General features: G+C 35.7%; 2 protein-coding genes and 1 long non-coding RNA gene across 4 annotated transcripts; 1 reads left to right on the top strand and 2 right to left on the bottom strand.

Moving 5' to 3' along the window:
- Positions 1–853: 853 nt before the first annotated feature.
- On the top strand, positions 854–6,019 carry LOC128034666 (uncharacterized). 2 transcript variants are annotated; one of them, XR_008190801.1, is made up of 2 exons: positions 854–2,065; positions 5,165–6,019. It is a non-coding gene; the product is annotated as an uncharacterized LOC128034666 (long non-coding RNA). The 2 variants fall into 2 exon arrangements; XR_008190802.1 differs by having other exon boundaries at positions 854–4,987.
- A 472-nt stretch (positions 6,020–6,491) lies between these two features.
- Positions 6,492–13,871, bottom strand: LOC105804111 (probable cytosolic oligopeptidase A). The gene is made up of 17 exons (XM_012636606.2): positions 13,583–13,871; positions 13,188–13,355; positions 12,637–12,760; positions 12,386–12,462; positions 11,934–12,077; positions 11,601–11,831; positions 11,449–11,539; positions 10,896–11,017; positions 10,688–10,795; positions 10,349–10,594; positions 9,432–9,577; positions 8,791–8,908; positions 8,033–8,192; positions 7,890–7,921; positions 7,561–7,626; positions 7,064–7,135; positions 6,492–6,854 (listed from the first exon to the last, which is right to left on the bottom strand). Exons 1-17 carry the CDS (start codon positions 13,712–13,714, stop codon positions 6,774–6,776), a joined length of 2,118 nt encoding a protein of 705 aa, XP_012492060.1. The 5' UTR covers positions 13,715–13,871; the 3' UTR covers positions 6,492–6,773.
- Positions 13,872–15,297: 1,426 nt separating this feature from the next.
- Positions 15,298–20,174, bottom strand: LOC105804112 (serine hydroxymethyltransferase, mitochondrial). Its single transcript, XM_012636607.2, has 15 exons — positions 19,879–20,174; positions 19,742–19,792; positions 19,535–19,621; positions 19,108–19,229; positions 18,895–18,971; positions 18,618–18,742; positions 17,592–17,684; positions 17,363–17,455; positions 17,061–17,258; positions 16,808–16,978; positions 16,544–16,621; positions 16,308–16,419; positions 16,126–16,236; positions 15,691–15,857; positions 15,298–15,519 (listed from the first exon to the last, which is right to left on the bottom strand). Exons 1-14 carry the CDS (start codon positions 19,966–19,968, stop codon positions 15,712–15,714), a joined length of 1,554 nt encoding a protein of 517 aa, XP_012492061.1. The 5' UTR covers positions 19,969–20,174; the 3' UTR covers positions 15,298–15,519; positions 15,691–15,711.
- Positions 20,175–21,319: the final 1,145 nt, after the last annotated feature.

Raw genomic sequence — 21,319 nt, 5'->3', positions numbered from 1 at the left:
ACATATATTTGTTAGATAATGCTATTTTTAAACTAAAATTCATTTGTTTTTTATATTAAAATTTTATAGTTATATTTATTACATAATTTTATTTTTTCTCCTAGGTCAAAACATAATTTGGGATGTTTAATTTAATCAAATTCCTTTTATTTTTACTCATATTTATAATCAGTTCATGGTTTGGAGCCTTAAAACATGTGATTGTCTTCGACAATAAAGGATTTCCGAGCAATTTGGGTTGACCCAAGAAGAGAATTAAGAATCAAGGTTAGATAGCAGGTATGCTTCGCCAAAACACGGCCTCTTTCACGGCCATTCAACAGGCACTGCCTTTTAGTTATAAAACCTTAATTCAAAACATCTTCTTGAATCAAAACAAGCTAGTATCTTGGATGTAAGTCTGAGTTCTGTTGTGCAGGATCCAATAAATGACAAACACAGAGCATACTTTCAAGACCTAAGAATTATTCATGAAATTCATGATTTTCTTATCGTTGCTTAAACCCAGAAAAGAAAGGAAAGAGTTTAGAAAGCCATAGTATAAGAAAACACACGGGAAATTTTATTAGATGGAAACTCGATGCCCTTACCAGATGAAATACATCGCCTTTTATAGGCAAAGGAGATAAGAACAGACAAACATAGTTACAGTACAAACTAGATAAAAACAGACAAACACAGTTACAGATTAAACAACTAATGCATTAATACAGTACATACTCATGACTTATAAAGGAAAAGCAATAAAGCAAAAAATTCTTTCTATTTTTCTATTGGCAAGATGCTTTAACTGTTAGCATTGGAATGAGGAAACTGTGCACTGTCCATAGAGCTTTCACTGTTGCTGTCAATATATTGACACATATCCTTGTACTTATCATCTTGAACTTAACTGTTATGGAGTCTTATCCTTTCAATCTCAACTTGACTGCAGCACATAAGATACTCTTAGGACCATTCAGTGGGATCTGGAATATCATCTTTATATTCTTTAAGTGCTTGAAGAAGTTGTTGATAATAAGGGCCATCTAGTACAGTGTCTCATGGAGCATTAATATGTGGAGGAGGCCAGATTTCAAATGGGATAACTCGATTAAACTGGCAAAGATATTTCTGCAGGTTTATGTATTCATTATCAGAGTGCGTAACTTCATCCGAATAGATTCTATGAATCCAAGCGGGAACCTAGCTGTGTAGCTCGTCCACATTGCACGAAATATTGTGGTATATAGAAAATGATTACAGCTTTATGTCTAGGAGTTCTCATTTGTTCATTTGTAATCATGTTCAACCATTGGTCAAAAGGATGGAACCAACTTAAGAATGTGAAATTTTTTTGATATTTAGGCTGGATATTTCCATGAACCGCATTGCACAGGAAATATTTGAGGTCTAAAACAGAAAATTGAATGGATACATGGTAAAGACGAGTAAAATACCATAAAAACCATTTCAATTCTTCTGGAACTTCAGTGAAATAAGTCCATCAGATAGGATGAATAAAAGGATAATCAGGGTGAACACCAAAGGGTTTGAGGACGAGACCTCCAAAGTTTTTGAAAACTTGGAGTTGATATTCAAACATCATGTCTCGGGTTTTTTGGTGAAAAGTTTTTTCTTCAAAAAGCCTCATAACCTCTGAAGGAAATTCTGGATTCAGGTTGGGTGGAATGAGAAAGGCTTGCACAGAGTTTTTTGAAGAAGATAATGCTACTGTTCTGTACATCATTATGGGCCTGGGCTGGGAAGTTCTGAGTGCCATAACCTCTTTTGTTGGCCTGGTTAAAAGATCTGCCAAAACATTGGTATTTCTTTTAGTGTGTTTAACATCAAAGGAATATTTAGAAAACTATTTAGCCTATCTCAAGAGTTGAGAATGTGGAACAGTTTTCTGTTTGAACTTGAGCATTTGTGGAAATGAAGACATGTCCATTTCAATTAAGAAATGGTATTCAATTAGATGGAATTCAACTTTTGAAATACCTTTCTTTAACTGCAAGGATTTCTTTGAAAGTGGAGTGGTAATGAAGTTCTGCATCAATAAATCTTCCACTTTTAAATTCACGTATGTGTCTTTTTCCTTCAAGTTCTTTAAATAAAATGGCTCCCCAATATTTATCACTTGCATCTGTTTGAAGAATTCTCTTTCCATCATAGGGGATCTGTAATGCCGGTAGATGTTGTAATTTTTCTTTCAGTATTTGGATGGCTTTGGTTTGTGTTGTGCTCCATGGAGGCGGATTTTTCTTTAACATCTTGGTGAGAGGGTTAATATATCTAGAGATTTTAGGATGGATAATTAACAACTCTCAGAAATTGTTGGATTTGCTTCTTGGTTAAATCTGCATCTGGAAACTCAAGGAGTTTTTTAGCAATATGTGGTCTTGAAGAATATTTGCCTTCTTTATTCATTCCAAGATATTCTATCTCTGATTTGTTGATGTGCATCTTCCTTTCAGAAATCATAATTCCATTGGAATATGAGTTGACTAAATTGGTTGAGTAATTCAGAATAAGTTTCTTCATCTGGGCTGTATAAGAGAATGTCATCAATACAAATCAAGGCACTATTCATGATTGCACGAAAAATCTTGGTCATGGCCTTCTGAAATTTGGATGGTGCTGTTGTTAGTCTAAAAGACATCACTTTCCACTGGTAGTGTCTGTTTGGAATACAAAACCCCGTCTTTGGCCTGTTTTCTGGAATGACTCGTCATTGCCAAAATATAGCTTTGAGATCAAATTTGGAATAGACTTAGCTTTGACTAAATTGGATAATAATGCCTTCTTATTTGGCGAGATCAAATTTGGAATAGACTTTAGCTTTGGCTAAACTGAAGAATAATGCCTTCTTATTTAGCAGTGGGAATTTATCATCCTGAAGGAAAAGATTAAAGGGTTCATAGTTTACCACCAATCTAAGTTTTCCCCTTATTTGTTCAGACCCTTTGTTGACATAAAATGCTTCATACGCCCATTGTGATTCTGAGGGTTCAATTAGACTTTGTTGTTGAAGTTCTTCACATTCATTTTCTGCAAGACGGAGATGTTTAGGATTCATTCCTTGATGACTGGCTTTTGTGGGATTTATGTCTTCATTCTTCTTAAATGGCAAAGAGATAAAGAAATCAAAATTTTTCCACAGAGGGTTTGAGCATTTGGAGAAAAATTTGGTGTGGGAATTTGCACAGGTAATGTTTTTGAGTTTCTGGACTATTTGGGATATCTTGTGTAACTAGAAGGTAAACAATTTGGGTATCTGCACAAATGGTTGAAATTGATTTTTATATCTAAACCCATATGGAAGGATTCTCAGACGTTAGGCTTTAGAATAAATATCAAAACCAATGACAATATATTTTCCTGGAAGCTTGGATCCAAGAATAGTTACCTTAACAAAACATCTAGGGAAAAATTGTATGGTGATAGGCTTATTTTTCAGATAAGTTGTAAAAGGATAATTTGCTGCTGAGTTGAAAAATGTTGTATGAGGTATCCACCATTCTGATGGAAGAACATCTAGGTTCATGATAGTAGCAGCAGCTCCAGTGTCAAGAAATGCAATAACAGTAATAGGCTTACTGTATTTGTCTAAATAGATCTTCACTGGGACTTGGGGAACTAGTACAGTATCCTTTGCAATAAATGATTGGTGTTGTGTTTCTTGGGCCTGCATGGCGATCATCATGTAAATGGATGAGTCCAAAAAATCAGACTCATTGCTTGGAAAATAAGTTAGAATAACACATAGGGTCTTTTCTGTTGGTTCATCATCTATTGAGAAAAGAGATTCTAGATCATCATCTTTTTTTATTTGAATTCCAACTTTGTTTTGGATCTGTTGGATCATTTTTGCACCTTTTTTTTGTTATTGGTACAATTTTTTTGGCAAAATGCCCCTTTTTATTGCAAATATAGCATCTAGATGATTTTGTACCTTGAAGAGATTTCTTCCTTTTCAAATATCTCCACTGTGGCTTCCATTTTCTTGAAGTTCTGGAGGATTTGTTGCATTGGAAGATAGATCTCTTGAAATGTCTTTTCTTTTTGGTTCTACATATGTAAGAATAATCTTTTGGGCATTTGAACTTCAAGTAAGAATCATCACAAGCTTTGTCAATCCTTTTATCTCCATAAAGATAATCTTTAAAAATCTTCCTTCTATCCAACTGTAAGACTCAGAATGTCTTTGTTTTGTCTCTAGAGAGCTTGATTTATTGCAACTTGTAGGGGATCTGGGATTGAAGCAAGGATTGCTGGTTTGAGATTACTGTTGAGTCCTAATGAGCAGAAAAGTCGAGTCATTATTTTGAAATGTCTTGACAGGTCTTTTTTGCTGTAGGAATAACATTTTCTTTTAAAAAACTCTTGTCACTTCAGATTAAGTAAATCATCTGGATTGCCAACAAAATGTTGAATGATTTAGATTGAAGTACTCAGATCTTGAAGGACCAAGAACTGCATCTGTGAATTTTGATCAATTGAATTCCAAAAATCTCTAAACATTCTTGTAAACTTGGAAACATATTCCAAGAGAATGTTGTAGCAGTAAGCTTTCGGGTGTCAAGACAAGAATGAAATTTTTGAATTCTTGCTGGCCATTTTTTTGGTGGAATATTATCAAGTGTGAAGGTCATTCGACTAATGGATGGTCCTTTTGTGGTTCTTAAAGCTTGAAATGATGATTCTCCTTATTGAGTTACATCTGCCATTGGTTCATCATCAGAAATGACCTTAACCTTTGGTTGAGCTTGGGCAATCCTTTTAAGATTTTCACCTGACTCATCTTCTGAGGAGGAATCTGAGGAGTCTGTTGATATTTCAGTAGATGATGACTCTGTTTGAGAATTGTTTTCTTCTTATGATAGCTGAATAGCTGAAATTCTTGGTACCAAATTGTCTTGACAATCTTTTAAAAAGGATAATAAATGATTCTTCTGATGTTGTATCATCAAGGATTTGGAAGTTTGTTTCGGGGGAGGAGAAGGTAGGGGCAAATCTTCAATTATGGGTCTCTTTCCCAATTGTTTGGAGTTATGTTGGGAAGATTCTTCCTCCTGAATCTTCTTTGTTTCAACTTCTTCTTCAGCTTCTTTCTTTTCTTTCTCCATTTTCTTTTTTATCTGCATATGAAGCTCATGGAGACTTGGTGTTTTCTTTTCAGGGACTGCAGGAAACTTAATGAAAGCTCTGTCTGATGGAGAACTGTTCTGTCTGATTGAAGGAAATAGCAAGAATTCTGTGTCAGAATCTTTAGGACTCGTTTTTAGCGGAGGAATTTATCATATTTCCTTCAAAGTTTTAATCTGATCTTTCAGCCTTCAAATTTCTTTATCCCTTTGTGTGATATGGGAAAAAAAATCTTGTCCTAGAGCAGCCGTTTCTCTAGCAACTTCTTTTAAGCGTTTCTGTAGAAGGGCAATTAAGTCTTTTACCATCTTGGAGTTATCATCAAGTTTAGCTTCAACCGTTGACTTTTGAATCCAGATGGGAGACTTTAGAAACTAGTTTCTTGAGAACCCTGTTCTGTGCTATGGCATTTTCATTTTGCCATTTCAGGGCAGCTTCTGCAGCACAAATTTGTGGGTTTGCCTAAGTCATTAGCTTGAAGTTTGGAAGGAATTTTAGGGGCATGGGTTTACCCCTGTTGGGTAAATTCTTGTAAAGGTGGAAATTCTTGTTCATATGATGTATCTGTAAAATGATACATACATACTGAGGTACGCACAGGGATTTCTTTTGAACCCATTTACGAATTTGGTTATAGCAGGGCTGAGGGAAAGGGTTTTTGTTTAGAGTTATAACTTTTTTGGGTGCAGGAGGAGACAAAGGTTTTCAAAGAGCTAGTGGGTTTGAGTCAGTTAGTAATATCAGGTTTGGTTGAGGAATTTTTGTAGAGTAATCAACAAGGTAAAGGAATTTACCATTGTCTTCTCTTAAAGGGCCAATGGAAGAGTCTCCGTTCATGTATCTTTTGTAAAACTCGGATTGAGAGGATTTCCTTTTTGACTTCTTTTTACCAGATTTAGATCCGTTATGATCCATGCTATCTATCCAGGCATCAAAGCGATCATCTGCCCATAACTCACACGTACAGTTAAGAGCCCATGGACAATGTCCTGTTTTGGGATCTCTGAACATATAGTGTGGTTTTCCATCAGCAGTAAAGCTTTCAATAAGCTTTCTTTCTGAACCTAATTCACAGAGTCCTCAACAGCAGTCTGTATCACCTGGAATATATCCTTCCTTGGGATCTGGTACTGGTTGCATCATTAACATTGTGGGAAACACAGGTGTTTCTGGGTTCTGCAAGTAACTATGATCAAATTTAATTTTTGTAGTTCCAACCCTTCTGGAAGTGATCTCTAATTTTGTTTGAGAGTTATCATATATCTTAAACAAGTATAAAAAATGGAATACAGGAAATGAAATATGGATAATTTACAGCAAAAAGAAAAGAAAGAGAAATCCAAGTACTGTATGCAAGCATATAAGGGAACCAAAACCAGAACTTATTTCACCAAACGAGATGGCAGGAGAAAGCTAATTCAAGATTAAGCATGTTAAGGTCAAAAGACATCACTAACACCTATCCCCTTCCATAACTTGGGAATGGTTGTTTCTTTGTTCTTTCGAGGGCAATAACTAGCCCCTCCAACTAAAGACAGTTTAAAAAGCTTAACATAAAAGGACTGGTGATTTATAAGAGAAACTTAAATGACCATGTCTCCTTGGTAAAACCTTGAATGGCAACTGAAAAAACCAGCTCATGCTCAGGCTGCAACTGGTAACAATCCATTGTGCCTGAGCAATGCCTCAGGTGAAGGTTCACGTCCACGGAACTCAACAAAGACCTGGAGCCAACATCATTTCATGTTAAGAAGATTCAATGGAAGCACCCTAGATTTACAAGTTTCAGCGTCTAAAAAATGCCTTAACAGCAATAAGGATAGAGAAACAAAACATGGGGTGTCTCTTATTGAGAAAAAGGGAAAGAAACAGAAAATAAAATGAAAAATTTTTCACAATCAGGAATGTCAATTTACAATTTGCATATACTAACCTCCGATGGTGCTTTTCCACCTCCAAGAGCAAGAATGGTCTCTCGGAACTTGTGGCCAGTCTCTTTAACCGCCTGTGGAAAACAATTAAACATAGCAGATCATGTTTTTTATTTTTAGAAAAAAATATACTCATCATAACAGGATCATAAGTTTTGTTTTAGAAAGCTCTGAGTCTGATGCAGAGCTTTTGAAGGGAAACACAGAGAAGCACTGTATGCTACACAATCAGGAATCAGCACAGTAGCTGAGGATATGCATTCAATGACTTGTGCCTTTGTAGTGTGATGAACAGTGTGTTGAATCTTTTACAATAAGCTATGGCTCTCCAACTCTTGGCACAAACATAAATTCTAGTCAGGTTTACACAGAAAAGGAGGGGGTGGGTGGGTTGAAATGTATGAAATGATTTTACTATATTTGATATACACAATTCTTCGAGAAAATATATATAAATAAGTAAAAATGCAATTCTGAACAGCCCTTTCAAGCACCATACCTTGGTGTTGTACAGTCCTACATCCTCAAAGGCTGAGAAAGCATCTGCAGACAATACTTCTGCCCACTGCAGAAATAGGCATTTCAGTTTCAGTTCACATAGAAAAGGGAAAAGGAAAGAAAGGGCAAAACAAGGCTACAAATCATGGCCACACTTGATAAAATCAACAGACAAATACAAGCTAGGCTGCAATTTGGTCGTAGAATGAAAAGGAAAGGGGAAAGATCTTAAGTTATTTTGTTTAGACAGTCATTCCAATTGCTGATGCAACATTTCAACCACGTTTTCGTTGTAGTTCCCTTAGGGCCTAGATAAAAGATAAAATATACCTTGTAACTGTAGTATCCAGCAGCATATCCACCTAATATTCACAAAAAGTCTAATTAAAAAATGCCCATGGTGAAGTTTGCACCACATTTCTAAAAATGACATAGGAAGAGGGTGGAGAGAGGCGGGAAGTGGTGGAGCCAACCTGCAAATATATGATTGAAACCACAGAGAAACCTATCTTCTGGCAATGGAGGGATCACTTGTGTTTTTCTGGAAACTCTCTGATCAACATCAAAAACAGATTCTGACCCATCAGGGATGTATTTTGTATGCAGTTCCAAATCCACACTAGCAAATCGAAGCTGGAAACAGAAAACAGTTAGAAATGAACTGTCAGTAATTCAAATACTAGAACAAACACTAATCTGCTTCACCAAAAATTACATGTACTTTCACCAAAAAAGCAGACATCATACAGAGTCATGGAGTTCCCAAGAAACATTTCATGGTGTAATTAGTATTAAAAACAAATGATGAAAAAGATATAGTCATTGTGTCTATTAAAACCATCTTATATCAAACATTTCTGTATACCTGCATTTCGTAGACACAAAACACCTTTATAGCATAAAGAAATGGATACTCATACAAGATTTTACCCATTACTAAGGGAACCTTTTACCTATCTAAAGGCAACTACATGCTATATCTGTAGCCGTAATGGTTTATATTAAAGGGAAGCACAAGCAAAATCAGTCCCACATTGAGGTGGGAGAGGGTAGGAGAAAAAGATAGTTAAGCATGTTAGGAACAGACGGCAGAGGGGAATGTTGAGCTAATAAACCCTCACAGTGTACCATGCATACATATAAAGGAGCAGGCTAATCCTCAAGAAACACATTGTTTCTGCAGGAATATATACACCAAAACTGACACAAGGGCAGAACAAGTTCAACTGACCTGACGAAGACTTAGAGAACCAGCACGGAAAGTCCTTGCAGCAAGAAGCTTCAAATATACCTCTTCAGGGAGACTCTCTCCTGTTTCATAATGCTTTGCAATGCTCATCAATGTATCCCTGAAGCAACAAAAGACAATTTAAACAAAAATCTACTAAATGAAAGTAATAATTGATTTGAAAAACAAAATGCAAATGAAATAGTGGCAATAACCAAAGATTAGGCTATAAGAAATATATTCAGACAATATTTAGAGAATGCGGAAATTCAGATGCTTGTATATTTAGACAAAATATTTAGGTCAAGCAGTCATGATCCAGAAGGGTCAAATAGATGTCTTTTCCTAACCTGTTGTGGCATCATAAGCATTATGATAGGATGCAAGATGATTAACCACAAACACATTAGTAAAACTCTAAAGAGTTGCAAAAAAAGAAAAAAAAGAAGAAGAAGAAGCAATAAATCACAAACAAGAAGCCATATAACAATTCGCTAGTATAGAAGCTTCTTTTCTAAGCTCGGGCCTCTAATGAATGCTTTCGACATGCATGGCACATTCAATTTTAGCTCTTTTAGCAACAAAAAGTATATTAATCTGAAGCAATCCAAAAGATATAGATTTTGATTATTGGAGATGTTAACCTGTGGTAACACCAATTCTCCATGAATTGGGAGGGCAACTCGACAGCATCCCACTCAATTCCTCGAATGCCAGCAACCAGACCCTCATCTTGCTTGGTCAGCATATGCTGAAGTGCATGACCGAATTCATGGAAGACAGTCTCAACCTGAAAAGAGAAATGACATCAGTGCATAAGGAAGGGCCAAACCGCAGCAGCCACTTTGAATATCCAGATGCCTTGCATATGCTTTTGCATCTGCCACTATTGCAAAAGTAATCAGTGAAACATAAAATTATAAATATGCAAGCACAGTAAGAATTAAGCCATAACCTCTAGAAGTAAAGATTTGAAGTCAGCAGAGCATACATAATATTCATGCTCTCAGCCAGCATCTGGCCTAAGTCTAACAATAGTATTATTCGAGCTTAGGTTCTCCTAGAACCATGCAGTTCAACAACAGATGCATGTTCTTCTTATCTATATTTGTTCAAAAGAATGTACTAGATCCATGCTTTTAAATCTAATAGGTTCTGAAGAAGAAAAATTCATGCGTCATGCCCTTCAGGAAAGAAGGTTGTTTGAATATTGTTAACTATAAAAGTATGAGCTATGATAACAATAGATCAAGGAATATCACCTTGGAACGTTTAGCTTAAATGTAAGAAGAACAATGTTACAGCACAGGAGATTGTTCTAACAACAACGTTAATAGTAAAAGCACAGTATTTAGGAGGTCCAAATTGCTTTTTTTGGCGATAAGACCAGAAGCACTTCTAGGGGTGGAAAGGAATTGGGTGAGGCTGTAGACATGGAGAAACTCTAGGCTTCTGGACCTCACTGTTCACTGTTATCAACCTAGCTTCCAGTTCCAATCATTCAGAACACAAGAATTTATGAGCATTAACATTATACTGAAAACCAATGTCTTCAACTTACTTCACGGAATGTCATGAGACTTGGCTTGTCCCCAAATGGTGGTGTTTGATTGCACACCATATGGGCAATAGGCAACCTTGGTGTGGTACCATTCGGTGACATTACACGACTTCGGGAAACAACCTCATCCATCCATGCACCTTCCCTTTTCTCTGATGGACGAGAGTATGGATCAAAATAGAAATAGGCAATTGGACTACCTGAAGAATCTTTGACACAGTAAAACCTAACATCTTTGTTCCAAACCTTTTAAAAGAGTAAGAGTTAGAAGGACGTAAAATCAGTATTCTGTGTAATGGGCAGTGAGAAAAAGTTGAGATGAACCAAAAAATTATTTACAGGAGCTAGACCATCAGCTGGCTCGATATCAACCCCGAAAAGGGTCTTAGCAAGTTTGAAGAGGCCATCCATAACTTTTGAAAGTGAGAAATATGGCCGGAGTTCTTCCTGTACAATTTTTGCATCAGGAAAGGCATAAGTTTTCTTCACATAAAACCGAGGTCTTGAAGCTATGGTTTAATTAGCAAAATAAAAAGAGAGTGTCAACCTCATTAATGTTGTATTTTGACTCACGAAGCCTCTCACTCCAGAAGTTAATGTCCCAATGGCTCAAATTATCAGCTTCCAAGGCACCTTGACTCTTGGAGTAACTTTTTAGGTCTTCAATATCTGTAAGGACAAAAAGGGATCACAATTTACCCATGTTATTTCATTTGTTTGTGGTAGAAAGAAAATATAGGACAGGAACTGTTTAGGAGAAATATGAAAGGCAGACATAGTGAGCTTCGAAAGATTGAGCACATAAAATTGCATCAAAGAATTATGCCATAAACTTGTAATGAAATATCTAAGGTGAATTTTGAAAGGCCATATCAGATAGCAAGTAATTACAAAATTAATTGCTACAAATGGAGTTTTACTCATGATAAGCTAGTGCATTAATGTGTTCTTAATAACAAAAATGGTGTTTGCAAGAAAAAGAATTGAACTTCCAAGGATCAAGAACAAACTATTATACAAAACAAGTCCTTATCACATATGCATATTCTGTGGAGAAAGTTCATTTTCTACCCTACACGAAACTATTTCTTGCATAATACCTTGGACAGCAGCATTCCAGGAAGCACTCCGAAGCTTTTCTAATAGTTCCTCAGCTTTATCAACAGTAGCCATTTTGGTTGCCATGCTTACCTGATCAAATAGAGTCAGCTTATGAAAAGGATGCATTCTTGTAGATACAAAGGATTCATACCTCAGCATAGTTATTGTAATTGAGAAGCCTAGCCTTTTCCATCCTAAGCTTCAATATCTGATTGATGATTGGTGTATTATCCAAATCACCACTCGATGCTCGAGTTATATTAGCACGGTAGACTTCCTCACGCAAAGCACGGTTACGTGCATGTTGCATAACAGCAAACAAACATGGAGCATCCAATGTAATCATCCATGGCCCGTTCTCAGCGGTAGCATTTTCGTGCCCCTAGGTGAAAAGAAATAATATACATGGCAGGAAACAGAAACTTTAGACTTGACAATAGAAACCATTGAATGGGAAAATACACTGAATTTTGGAAAAGTGTACCTTAGACACTGCTGTTTGTGCAGCTAACCCAAGAGAAGTTGCAGGCAAACCCTCAATTTCTTTCTTATCCGTAATTAGCTTTTCAAATTTCTTTGTGGCATCCAAAACATTCTCGCTAAATTTGTGAGACAGCCTCTCCAGCTCCTGTGAATCAGCTCACAGCAACTAGATTAGAATAGCCAAAATGAATGAATATGACATGATTGATCATAAATATTTACATGATTATTTTCAGATTCCCATCCTTGCTAAACTTTACAGGAGGAATTTGCTTACAAGATGGGAAAAAGAATGCTAAGAAACCAGGTACCAAGAACTTCAAAAGGAACTATCGTTAACTACTTGCTCCTTGTTTTACTTGGCACAGAAATTGGCTTCAAAAGATAAAAATAGTAAGGTATTATGACACCTAGTAAATTTCTGTTTAACTTCAAAACTAAATATTAACAAACCTGTTCAATTTTGTTAAACTGTTCTCGTTTATCGTCTTCAAGTGAAACACCATTAAGAACAGCTTCCTTAATCTGGGCTGCACACGTTTACAGAAATAAAAAGATTTATTGGGTCTAACACTCATAGAAATTAAAAGGAACGGAGAAAAAACAAATAAATTACACTTTAGCAGTCAGTTACACCAAAATGAAATAGGAACAACAATTCCCAAACTTATTTGACATATAGATATATAAATAAAGATTCTTACTTTCCACAATACGTTTGCGAGCTTCACTTAGTGATTTCCAATCAGGAGATTCTTGAATAGCCTTGAATGCATTGTAGATGGGTTTACTTTGTCCAACTCTTAGTTGGAACTTCACTTTTTCTGGCTGGAAAGAAAAACTAAGCATACTAAGGGCCAAAAAGTTGGTTTAAAAGAGACTACACAGTACCGCATATTTAACTAAGGTACAGAAACAATAGGATTGATTTGAACAAGACTTCCAATCAATTTTCTTGAAAAGAAATAAGAATACCACTATTCTGGAGTCTCTAGAAAACAAACTAAGCGCCTAGTATATCATGTGAGCCTATATCATGAGTTATGCCAAAAAAAAAAAATCATAAACATAAAAATCATGACTTCATCTAAGAGAAGAACGTGATAGATAATAGATGTCTAAAATATTGATGCTAAATATTTTGAAGATTTCACCCAAAGATTCCTACACAATTTTCTTAATGAAATTCTTATACATATTGTACATTGAATAATTGAGCTATCTGTTAAAAAAGAACACAACGACAAGAATGTACCTGGACTTCTTCAACGGCAGCACGGAGCTCAGCTGTATCTTTAACAGCCTTAAGATGATTAACTATTCCCCACACAACAGTCAACCGATCAACAATCTTTTCCAATGGCTCCACCAACTTCGGCCACGAAGGCTCTACTGTCTTCTCCAATTCATCCAAATCACTCTCCTACTCAACAAGCATAATTATATCAAAACCATATACAAAAATCCAAAAAACCCATATACCGAAACATGATCTCCACAAAGAAAAGATCATAACAACCAAAATTTTGAATTTTCAAACAAGGCCAGTGAATGATCCAAAAAATAAACAAAAAACAGATACCAATCACTAAAAAAAAAGAAACTCAAAAGTCAGAATCGGAAACAGTCCAAAAGATCAAAAGGGCATACGAGTTTCTTCAACAAGGCACGAATCCCAGGCCTAACGTGCTTGGCTTCAACAACATCAAAAGGAGGAACGTCAAAATCTTGCAAGAGAGGATTAGACTCGATGTTGTCATCAACAGAAGCCGAAGAAGCCATTGAAGGAAGAGAGAGAAAAGAGTAAGCAGAAAACAAATAAGAGGCAGATAGAGAATGAGAAGAGTGATGAAAACTTGGGACGGGGACAGATGGAGAAAGAATATGAACAGCAAGGAGAAATGTGGAAATTAAAGCACAAACTATGGGGTAAATGGGGAGAAGATGAAGAGAAAAGGTGATTTTTTTTTATTTATTAAAATGGCTAAAAGGCCAAGAGGTTAGACTGAAAGCCCAAACAAGGGGGCATGACCCAATTTGATCTCTTAGGAAAATTGCATCCTAACCATTAGGGGCATTGGAAAAATTTACAAAAATAAAAAAACATTTGAGAAAAAACTCAAAGATATTATTAGGATGGAATAAAGTAGGAATTTAATGAATATTCGATAATAGTAAAATAGAAATGTAATAGTTTTATGTTTTAATTTATTAAGTTAAGGAAAATGCAAATAATAGGTTTAAATGATGATCTTATCTTAAAATAAAAATTGGTATGTTATGCTTTCTATTCATGCTTCTCATTACGTTAATTATCTTTAGATTATATTCTAAGTTTTTGTAATCTTTGCCTTTTAGACTACAATTGAAATTTAACCATTATTGTTGGTAATGAAAAAAAGGACAGGTGTCAAAGGACCGAAATTGAGATTTGACCATTTTGTAACTAAAAATAGAGGGACCACCATTGAAATTTTATCATTATTGTTAATAATGTAAAAAAAAAAAAGTAAGGACAGGTGTCTTCCTTTTAGTATAGATAATATATTATTGAAAATTTTAAATAATTTATATTCGTTCGTATATAAAATTACCATGATAAATTATTTTAAAACTTTTCATATAATTTAAAAAATAATACTAAAATAACATTGGAGACTTGAGCATTTAGAGAACCAATTGGTGCTCATTATTTCTTATTGTTTGTTAGAGTTTTTTTATAGAAAAGGCGCAATGCTTTTATTTTTAAAGAAGAGAATAGTAGCTGCAAAGAGGTTTCAGGGAGGAGTTTGTCTTGGACAAGAAGCTTATCTCAACTGGGAGCTATTAATTCCACGTTGGCGTACCAATGGAGTTGGATGGATTGAACTCAACTATTGGTTCAGACATTTCAGCCATTGGTGGTGTTTTGCGTGATGCAAATGCTGGTTGGGTTGTTGATATGCTAAGATATTAGGCAAAAGGCAAAAGCAAGGGCGCTGCTGGACTGTTAATTGAAAGGTTATAAGAGGGTTGTAGCTGAGAGTGATAACTATATGCAATCAACAAGCTGCCGCTAATGGAATAGCTAAGATCAAACTTATCCATGAGTTAACTACACATCTTGGGCAATTAGTTTAGACTTTTGAATGTATCTCTTATATTATGATTGCCTCTTTAACAATATTCAAATTAAACTCAAGTTAGGATATAACTCGAGTGTGTTCCAATATAAGCCTGGTGAGCTTGGGAAATCAAAAGCATTAATGAAATTGCATATAAGTAACGACTCTTCTTGAAAACATCAGAGCGATACTTTCTCCGTAGGCGTGGGGTTATAACAAGCATATTTGTTATTCATACATATGAACTTTGCATTTACCATAGAAATCAAATTCTAGACAGTAATATTATATCTCAAAGCAAAGTTTGATGTTTCATATCATAAATATGCTTTCATATATGTATGTATACACATTTAGTGAAGATGCAAACCGAAGTTTTCTCATTAAGACCCTTGAAAGGTTAATTCGCATTCTACACAATTTGGCCTGCTAGTAAAGTTTTATTCCTGGTCCGCCTCCACTACTAATAAATCTCATGCATACCTGTGTCCAAACATATGAATAATCAGCCAAAAAACATGACAAGACGAAGAAAAGAACCAAAATAACATGTCTTGTTGCAAATATGGAAAACATAATTGGGTTTTTGATGTCAACTAATTTGCCTTATCAAGATTTAAGAGATGACTTAGCAAGGTGAAGTTAATAATATACCTTCGAGACAAGGCTGATATTTTAGTTCTTGTACTTCATGGTTTCCTTGTCGAACCCAATTGTGGGGAATTGCTTTGCATACTCCTCAACATCTTGGCGGAGTTTTGCAACCTCAGATTGAAAGTGAGCAGACTGCAGTGTGGCCACAAAGTCTTTCAACTTTGTCCCTGGATTACCCAAAATCAACAGCATGCATCCACAAATTAGTAGCACGCTATACTATTTGGACTAGAGTGTCAGATATGGGTATGTTCGATTTTTCTTTAAGATTTTCCTTCAGAGGATCGTATCCCCATAACTATGTTCACAAATGTGTTGAACACAGGTGCTTCAAAAAAGAAAAAGATCATCGAAGCAACATAGGTAGAATAACAAGCATAAGGCAAGAGACAGAGATAGAGACTAAAATAGGAGGGAATAGAGGCTTGCAAAAACCTGTAGTTTCAGCCTTGATTTTAACTGCCAAGTTCACAGCAGCATCAAAGTATTCTGCTACCTTGACAAAGTCCTCCTCAACAAATCCCCTAGACGTAAGAGCCGGAGTTCCTGATATGCAACCAGATTTGTCAGAATAAGGTTATTCATGTGAGCACAACATTAATGGTAAAAGCCTTTACCCATCCTGATGCCACCAGGAACCATAGCAGACACATCTCCAGGTACAGTGTTTTTGTTTGCAGCAATATGAACTGCTTCCAATACCTTTTCAACCCTGGAGCCATCAATGCCCTGTAGAGACCATTCAATAAAAAGCATCTTACTAGTGAAGAGCATTGTCTTGCACATAAGAACTTTTAAAGAAGATTTATTAATGTCTCTAAGTGGCCTGAGGACAAAAATGTCTGTCTCTTACCTTGTTCTTCAGATTAACCAAAACTAGATGATTCTCTGTTCCACCAGAAACAAGTTCGTATCCTTTTGCAGCTAGAGTCTGCAAATTGGGAAGATCTTGGTTGTTAGAACATTGGGCATTTAAGAATAGAGAACCCCATATGTTTATTGTTTAAAACCATCTAACATGTCCCTAAGAATGCCTCCTATCATACTGGCTCATTCTAACAAGACATTTTCCATGCTTGGTTGCATAACAAGTTCTTCAACATCTTGTCAATGATACCTGTGCAAACTTCGAGCAATTACTGAGAACTTGCTCTTGGTAGGCCTTGTACTCCGGAGTTGTTGCCTGTTTCAGTGCAACTGCTAGACCAGTAATTGTGTGGTTGTGCGGACCACCTTGAAGTCCAGGAAAGACAGCCTGATTGATTTTGTCTTCATAATCATACAGAACCTGCAGGGAAAAAGAGCACTAGTCTAAATCTTTGTGCCACTAACATCTTTGAAAGATGCAAAGTTTACTTTCAGCAGCTTACCTCTTTCCCTTGTTTGTTAATCCCTTTCACTCCCTTTCTGAAGAAAATCATGGCTCCACGAGGCCCACGAAGTGATTTGTGAGTTGTGGTGGTAACAACATCGGCATACTCGAAAGGTGAAGGGATAACACCGGCTGCAACCAAACCACTGATGTGTGCCATGTCTGCCAACATTATTGCTTTTTGCTTGTCACAAACCTGGTTATTGTGTAACAAATGCGACATCCAACGGGGTCAAGAACATGACGTATGATGAATTGACAACTCAACCAAATGGCTTAAGTAAATCAAAAGATGGTTACCTTTCGAATGCGTGCATAATCATACAGACGTGCATAAGCACTGGCACCAGCAACTATTAATTTCGGCCTGAAAAGAGTTGCACTCTTCTCCAACTGCAATTAAAAACTTTGATGTCAAGAAAATATTCTACCCGGAATCCAATCACATGCTGAAATTTTATCCGTTTTGAACGAGAAGGAAAGAAAGAAAAACTAAGAAGCTAGCACAGTTTGAAAACTGATAACATACCTGATCATAGTCGATATAGCCAGTGTTTTCATTCAACCGATATGGCATTGTCTCAAAAAATATGGACACAGCAGATATCTTTTTGGTGTCCGTCTAAGCAATCACAAATGAAACCATGTAAGTTTAAAGCTGCAACCAGAAAAATACTGATACAAACAAGAAGAGTTCTTAAGGAACTGCTTTCAGTCATTTAAATCCACTTAAGCATCAGAGTATAGAGATGTGAATACATTGGCAATAAGGTGACACTTCCAGAAGAGAAAGAATGTTACATGCTTTATCATACTGCCGCACAAGAGATGAAAGATTCAAAAGCAGACCTTCAAATCTCAACTACCAGGCAAAATATGAGTGACGGTCTCAACTAGACAATCTGTTTCGGGAGAAAACTCGGAGAATATTACATGAGACTGGGACTTCGAAAGAGAACCATAAAAGTTTAAATGAGACAGAGAGAGAGTAAAGCTGACTGTCCAGCTTGGTGTTCTAAAACTTGTACTAGGTATCTGTTCTCAGAAATAACAATGCAAATGCATGGAAAGAAATCAAAATTGGGGCATAATTTCTTAATTATCACTACTATCTTTTAACTCTGTCCACCATTTTTCAGAAAACCAAATAAGAAGAAAAAGACATTAGGGAACAATCATCCATCCTTTTTAAGTAACTCCAGCAGTTGCTGAGGCAGATCCAACTGATGTTTGAATAGAATAATATCTAGCAATATAGCTTTAACACTTAATTGCTGATTGAGTCTTAGCTCAATTGGCATCGGTATTGTTGCCAGTGCAAGAGAACGTGTGTTTGGGCGCGCTGAAACGCATTATCCTCTTATTTAAGGGTTGGGGAGGGACTATGGGTAATTCTAGGCATTGTATAAAAAAAACAAACACTAGGAATTGTGATGCTACAAGTTACTCAAAAAGAAAAAAAAGCTTTAGCAAAGTCATAGTGTACTTAATTACCGTCAGCAAGTAAACGAAAACATGTCAGTGAAACCAAATTACCAATTGGATTTTGGAGTACCTGATAACCATGAGAGAGATGACCACCATGGGGAAGATCAAGTGCCATAATTCTGTCATGAGGCTTTAAGAGTGCAGTGTAAACTTGAAAATTGGAAGGAGAACCAGAAAGGGGCTGCACATTCACTGCCATACAACAAAGTTCGATAAACATAGAAACCATGTCAGCAACCAAATGCTAATAAGGCTCAAAACAGAAACAAATGTTCTTCCCAAAACGTGAAGCATCAACAAGTAACTAAATTTATAGCCATAATAAAATTAGACATATCTCTTACCTCCCCATTTTTCAGGATCTAACCTGAATGCTTCCAGAGCACGCTTCTGACACAATGTCTCTGCCATGTCGATGTACCTAAAACATGAAATTTAAAATCACTCAAGCATCCAAGTATAACATAAATTTACTGATTCTGGTCAAATCAAACACCCAAAAACAATATATTGGTAATTGGTAGAATCAAAAAGAGTATGAAGAAAGATGAACTTACTCATTCCCTCCATAGTATCTAGCACCGGGATACCCTTCACTGTACTTGTTGGTCATGATAGACCCAACTGCTTGCATCACTGACACCGAAGTGAAGTTCTCCGATGGAATGAGTTCAAGTCCCTTTGAAAACCAAACATGTTTTATTTCACTTAATTTAAAAATCTTAAAAACTTTATAATTTTAGCATGTTCATGCACTTAAATAAGTATTTCCTGATCATCAACAGTACATGTGATCTTAGTTTATCAATCAGTTTACAACAGAGTAGCCTAATTTAGCTATTATCTGCTATGAAATTCAAATATGACTCTTAAAGTATTCTTTTATGCATCATTATTAAAATTCTTCTTTGAAAAAAATTAGTTAACATGATATAAATGTGAAGGAAATGAAATTGAAAAGTTGGAACTTGGATAAGAAGGTACCTTCCATTGGCGCGCTTTTTCTAGCTCGATGATGTCAGCAATTTCAGGATCAACGGTTTCAAGTGGAGCATTCAGTTGCTTTGGCCACTGTATAGAAAGAAAGATTTAAAAATTTTTAATTGAATAGTTAAAGTGAAATAAAGAGAGTATTTTCAATCTAAAACTAAATAAACTGAAACTAGAATTCTTTTAAAAAAAGAAGTTTACAGTGACGCCAGGTTTCTCCTTCTCGTACACAGCTTCATTTGGCAAAGACGACTGCACTCACCAATTAAAAAAAAAAGATTAAAAAGGAAATGATTGCAGAAATTCAGAAGAAGAAGAAATGAAAGAGAAGAAGAAACCATGTAATAGAGGGAAGGGGCATTGAAGAAAGGACGGAGAGGCTTGTCAATGGAAGAGGAGAGTCGTCGAAGCGCCATTGCCATGGCCATTTTTGTTTTTCTTCTTGTTTTGGGTTGTGGAAGAAGGTAGTTAGTTGAAGTGGAGGTAATTCATATATGCAAAGTTTGTTTGTGGCATTGGGTGTGGGTAAGCTATTGGTGGTTGTAAATGGAATGACGATTTCTATTTTTATTTTAATTTTGTGGGTTAAAATATTCGGGACTTGGCTTTATTTTGGTTGCATCTCTGATTCTAAGACACTGTCCCTTGTCTCAATGCAATAATGCTGTGTGTCTCTAACGAGTAAGGATGGTGAATTGGGGGATGGTGATGAGAAGAAAACTAAGCCATGAAGGGCTTATCCAAACTCTCCCTTTCTTAGCCACAGAGATACATATTAGCTGATAAATATCTCAAACGTAAATTTGAGAGAGAGAGATTTGGCCACCGAAGGTCTGGACTGTTTCTCCTACAACTCTTTTGTCATTTTCGCCAACAATTTTGTATACCAATGTTAGTTGGACAAAAAAGCCTTACAATTTAGAAATCTAGAACACCATTGGGCTCCTAGTCGGTTTGTACAGTTAAATGTCAAACTATGTCGTTAGGCCCAAACTGAGTACTGGCGAGGCGGGCTTATGGCCACCTACACTGCACTCTACATTTTCCCCCTTTGTCTACTTGTTTAACCATCCATTACAGATCTAGTTTTACACAATAATTTTCGGCAAAATCATCAATCAACTATCAGTAAAATTTTATAGTTACTCAATTTTAAAATGTTACAAAATAATTATCAAATTATTTAAAAGTTTTTATTTAAATCATTAGGTTATTAAAATTGTTGTTACATGACCATCTCTTTCTACATCTCTTGTACTAATCAAAAGCTCTCTTTCTTCTTCTCTTTTACATTTAGTTTTTTTTTCATAAAACAATTTTAAATGTCACGATACTCCAAATCAAAATTCAAAAACATTTCTTCTTCGATTTTCAGCACTAAGCGTCAATCAATTTGGATCTAGGATATGTTTTTCTACTCATTGATGAGTACTAATCCACCTACTGATTGTCAATTTGTTGCTTGGAGCTTATTAGTCGAATTTTAAAAAAAAAAAACTTAATAACTCCGTGACTTAAATAAAAACTTTTGAACAGTTCAGCCACTTAAACGAAAACTTTCTAATAATCCAATGATCATTTTGTAAGTTTTTGAAATTTAGTGACCAAAACGTACACTTACTAATAATTTAATAACCTTGGATGTAGTTTACGCAATCTCTTTTTATAATTTTGATAAGTGCATTATTATTTAATAATTATTTAAATTTAAATTTAAAATAAATTTATAGATATTAAATAATACATATTTGATGCAAATCATGCAACATAAATCTATAA

Source organism: Gossypium raimondii, chromosome 11, assembly GCF_025698545.1.
Source record: "Gossypium raimondii isolate GPD5lz chromosome 11, ASM2569854v1, whole genome shotgun sequence".
Lineage (NCBI taxonomy): Eukaryota > Viridiplantae > Streptophyta > Magnoliopsida > Malvales > Malvaceae > Gossypium > Gossypium raimondii.
Note: the sequence above shows the minus strand (reverse complement) of the source record. Positions and strands in the feature narration are given on the sequence as shown.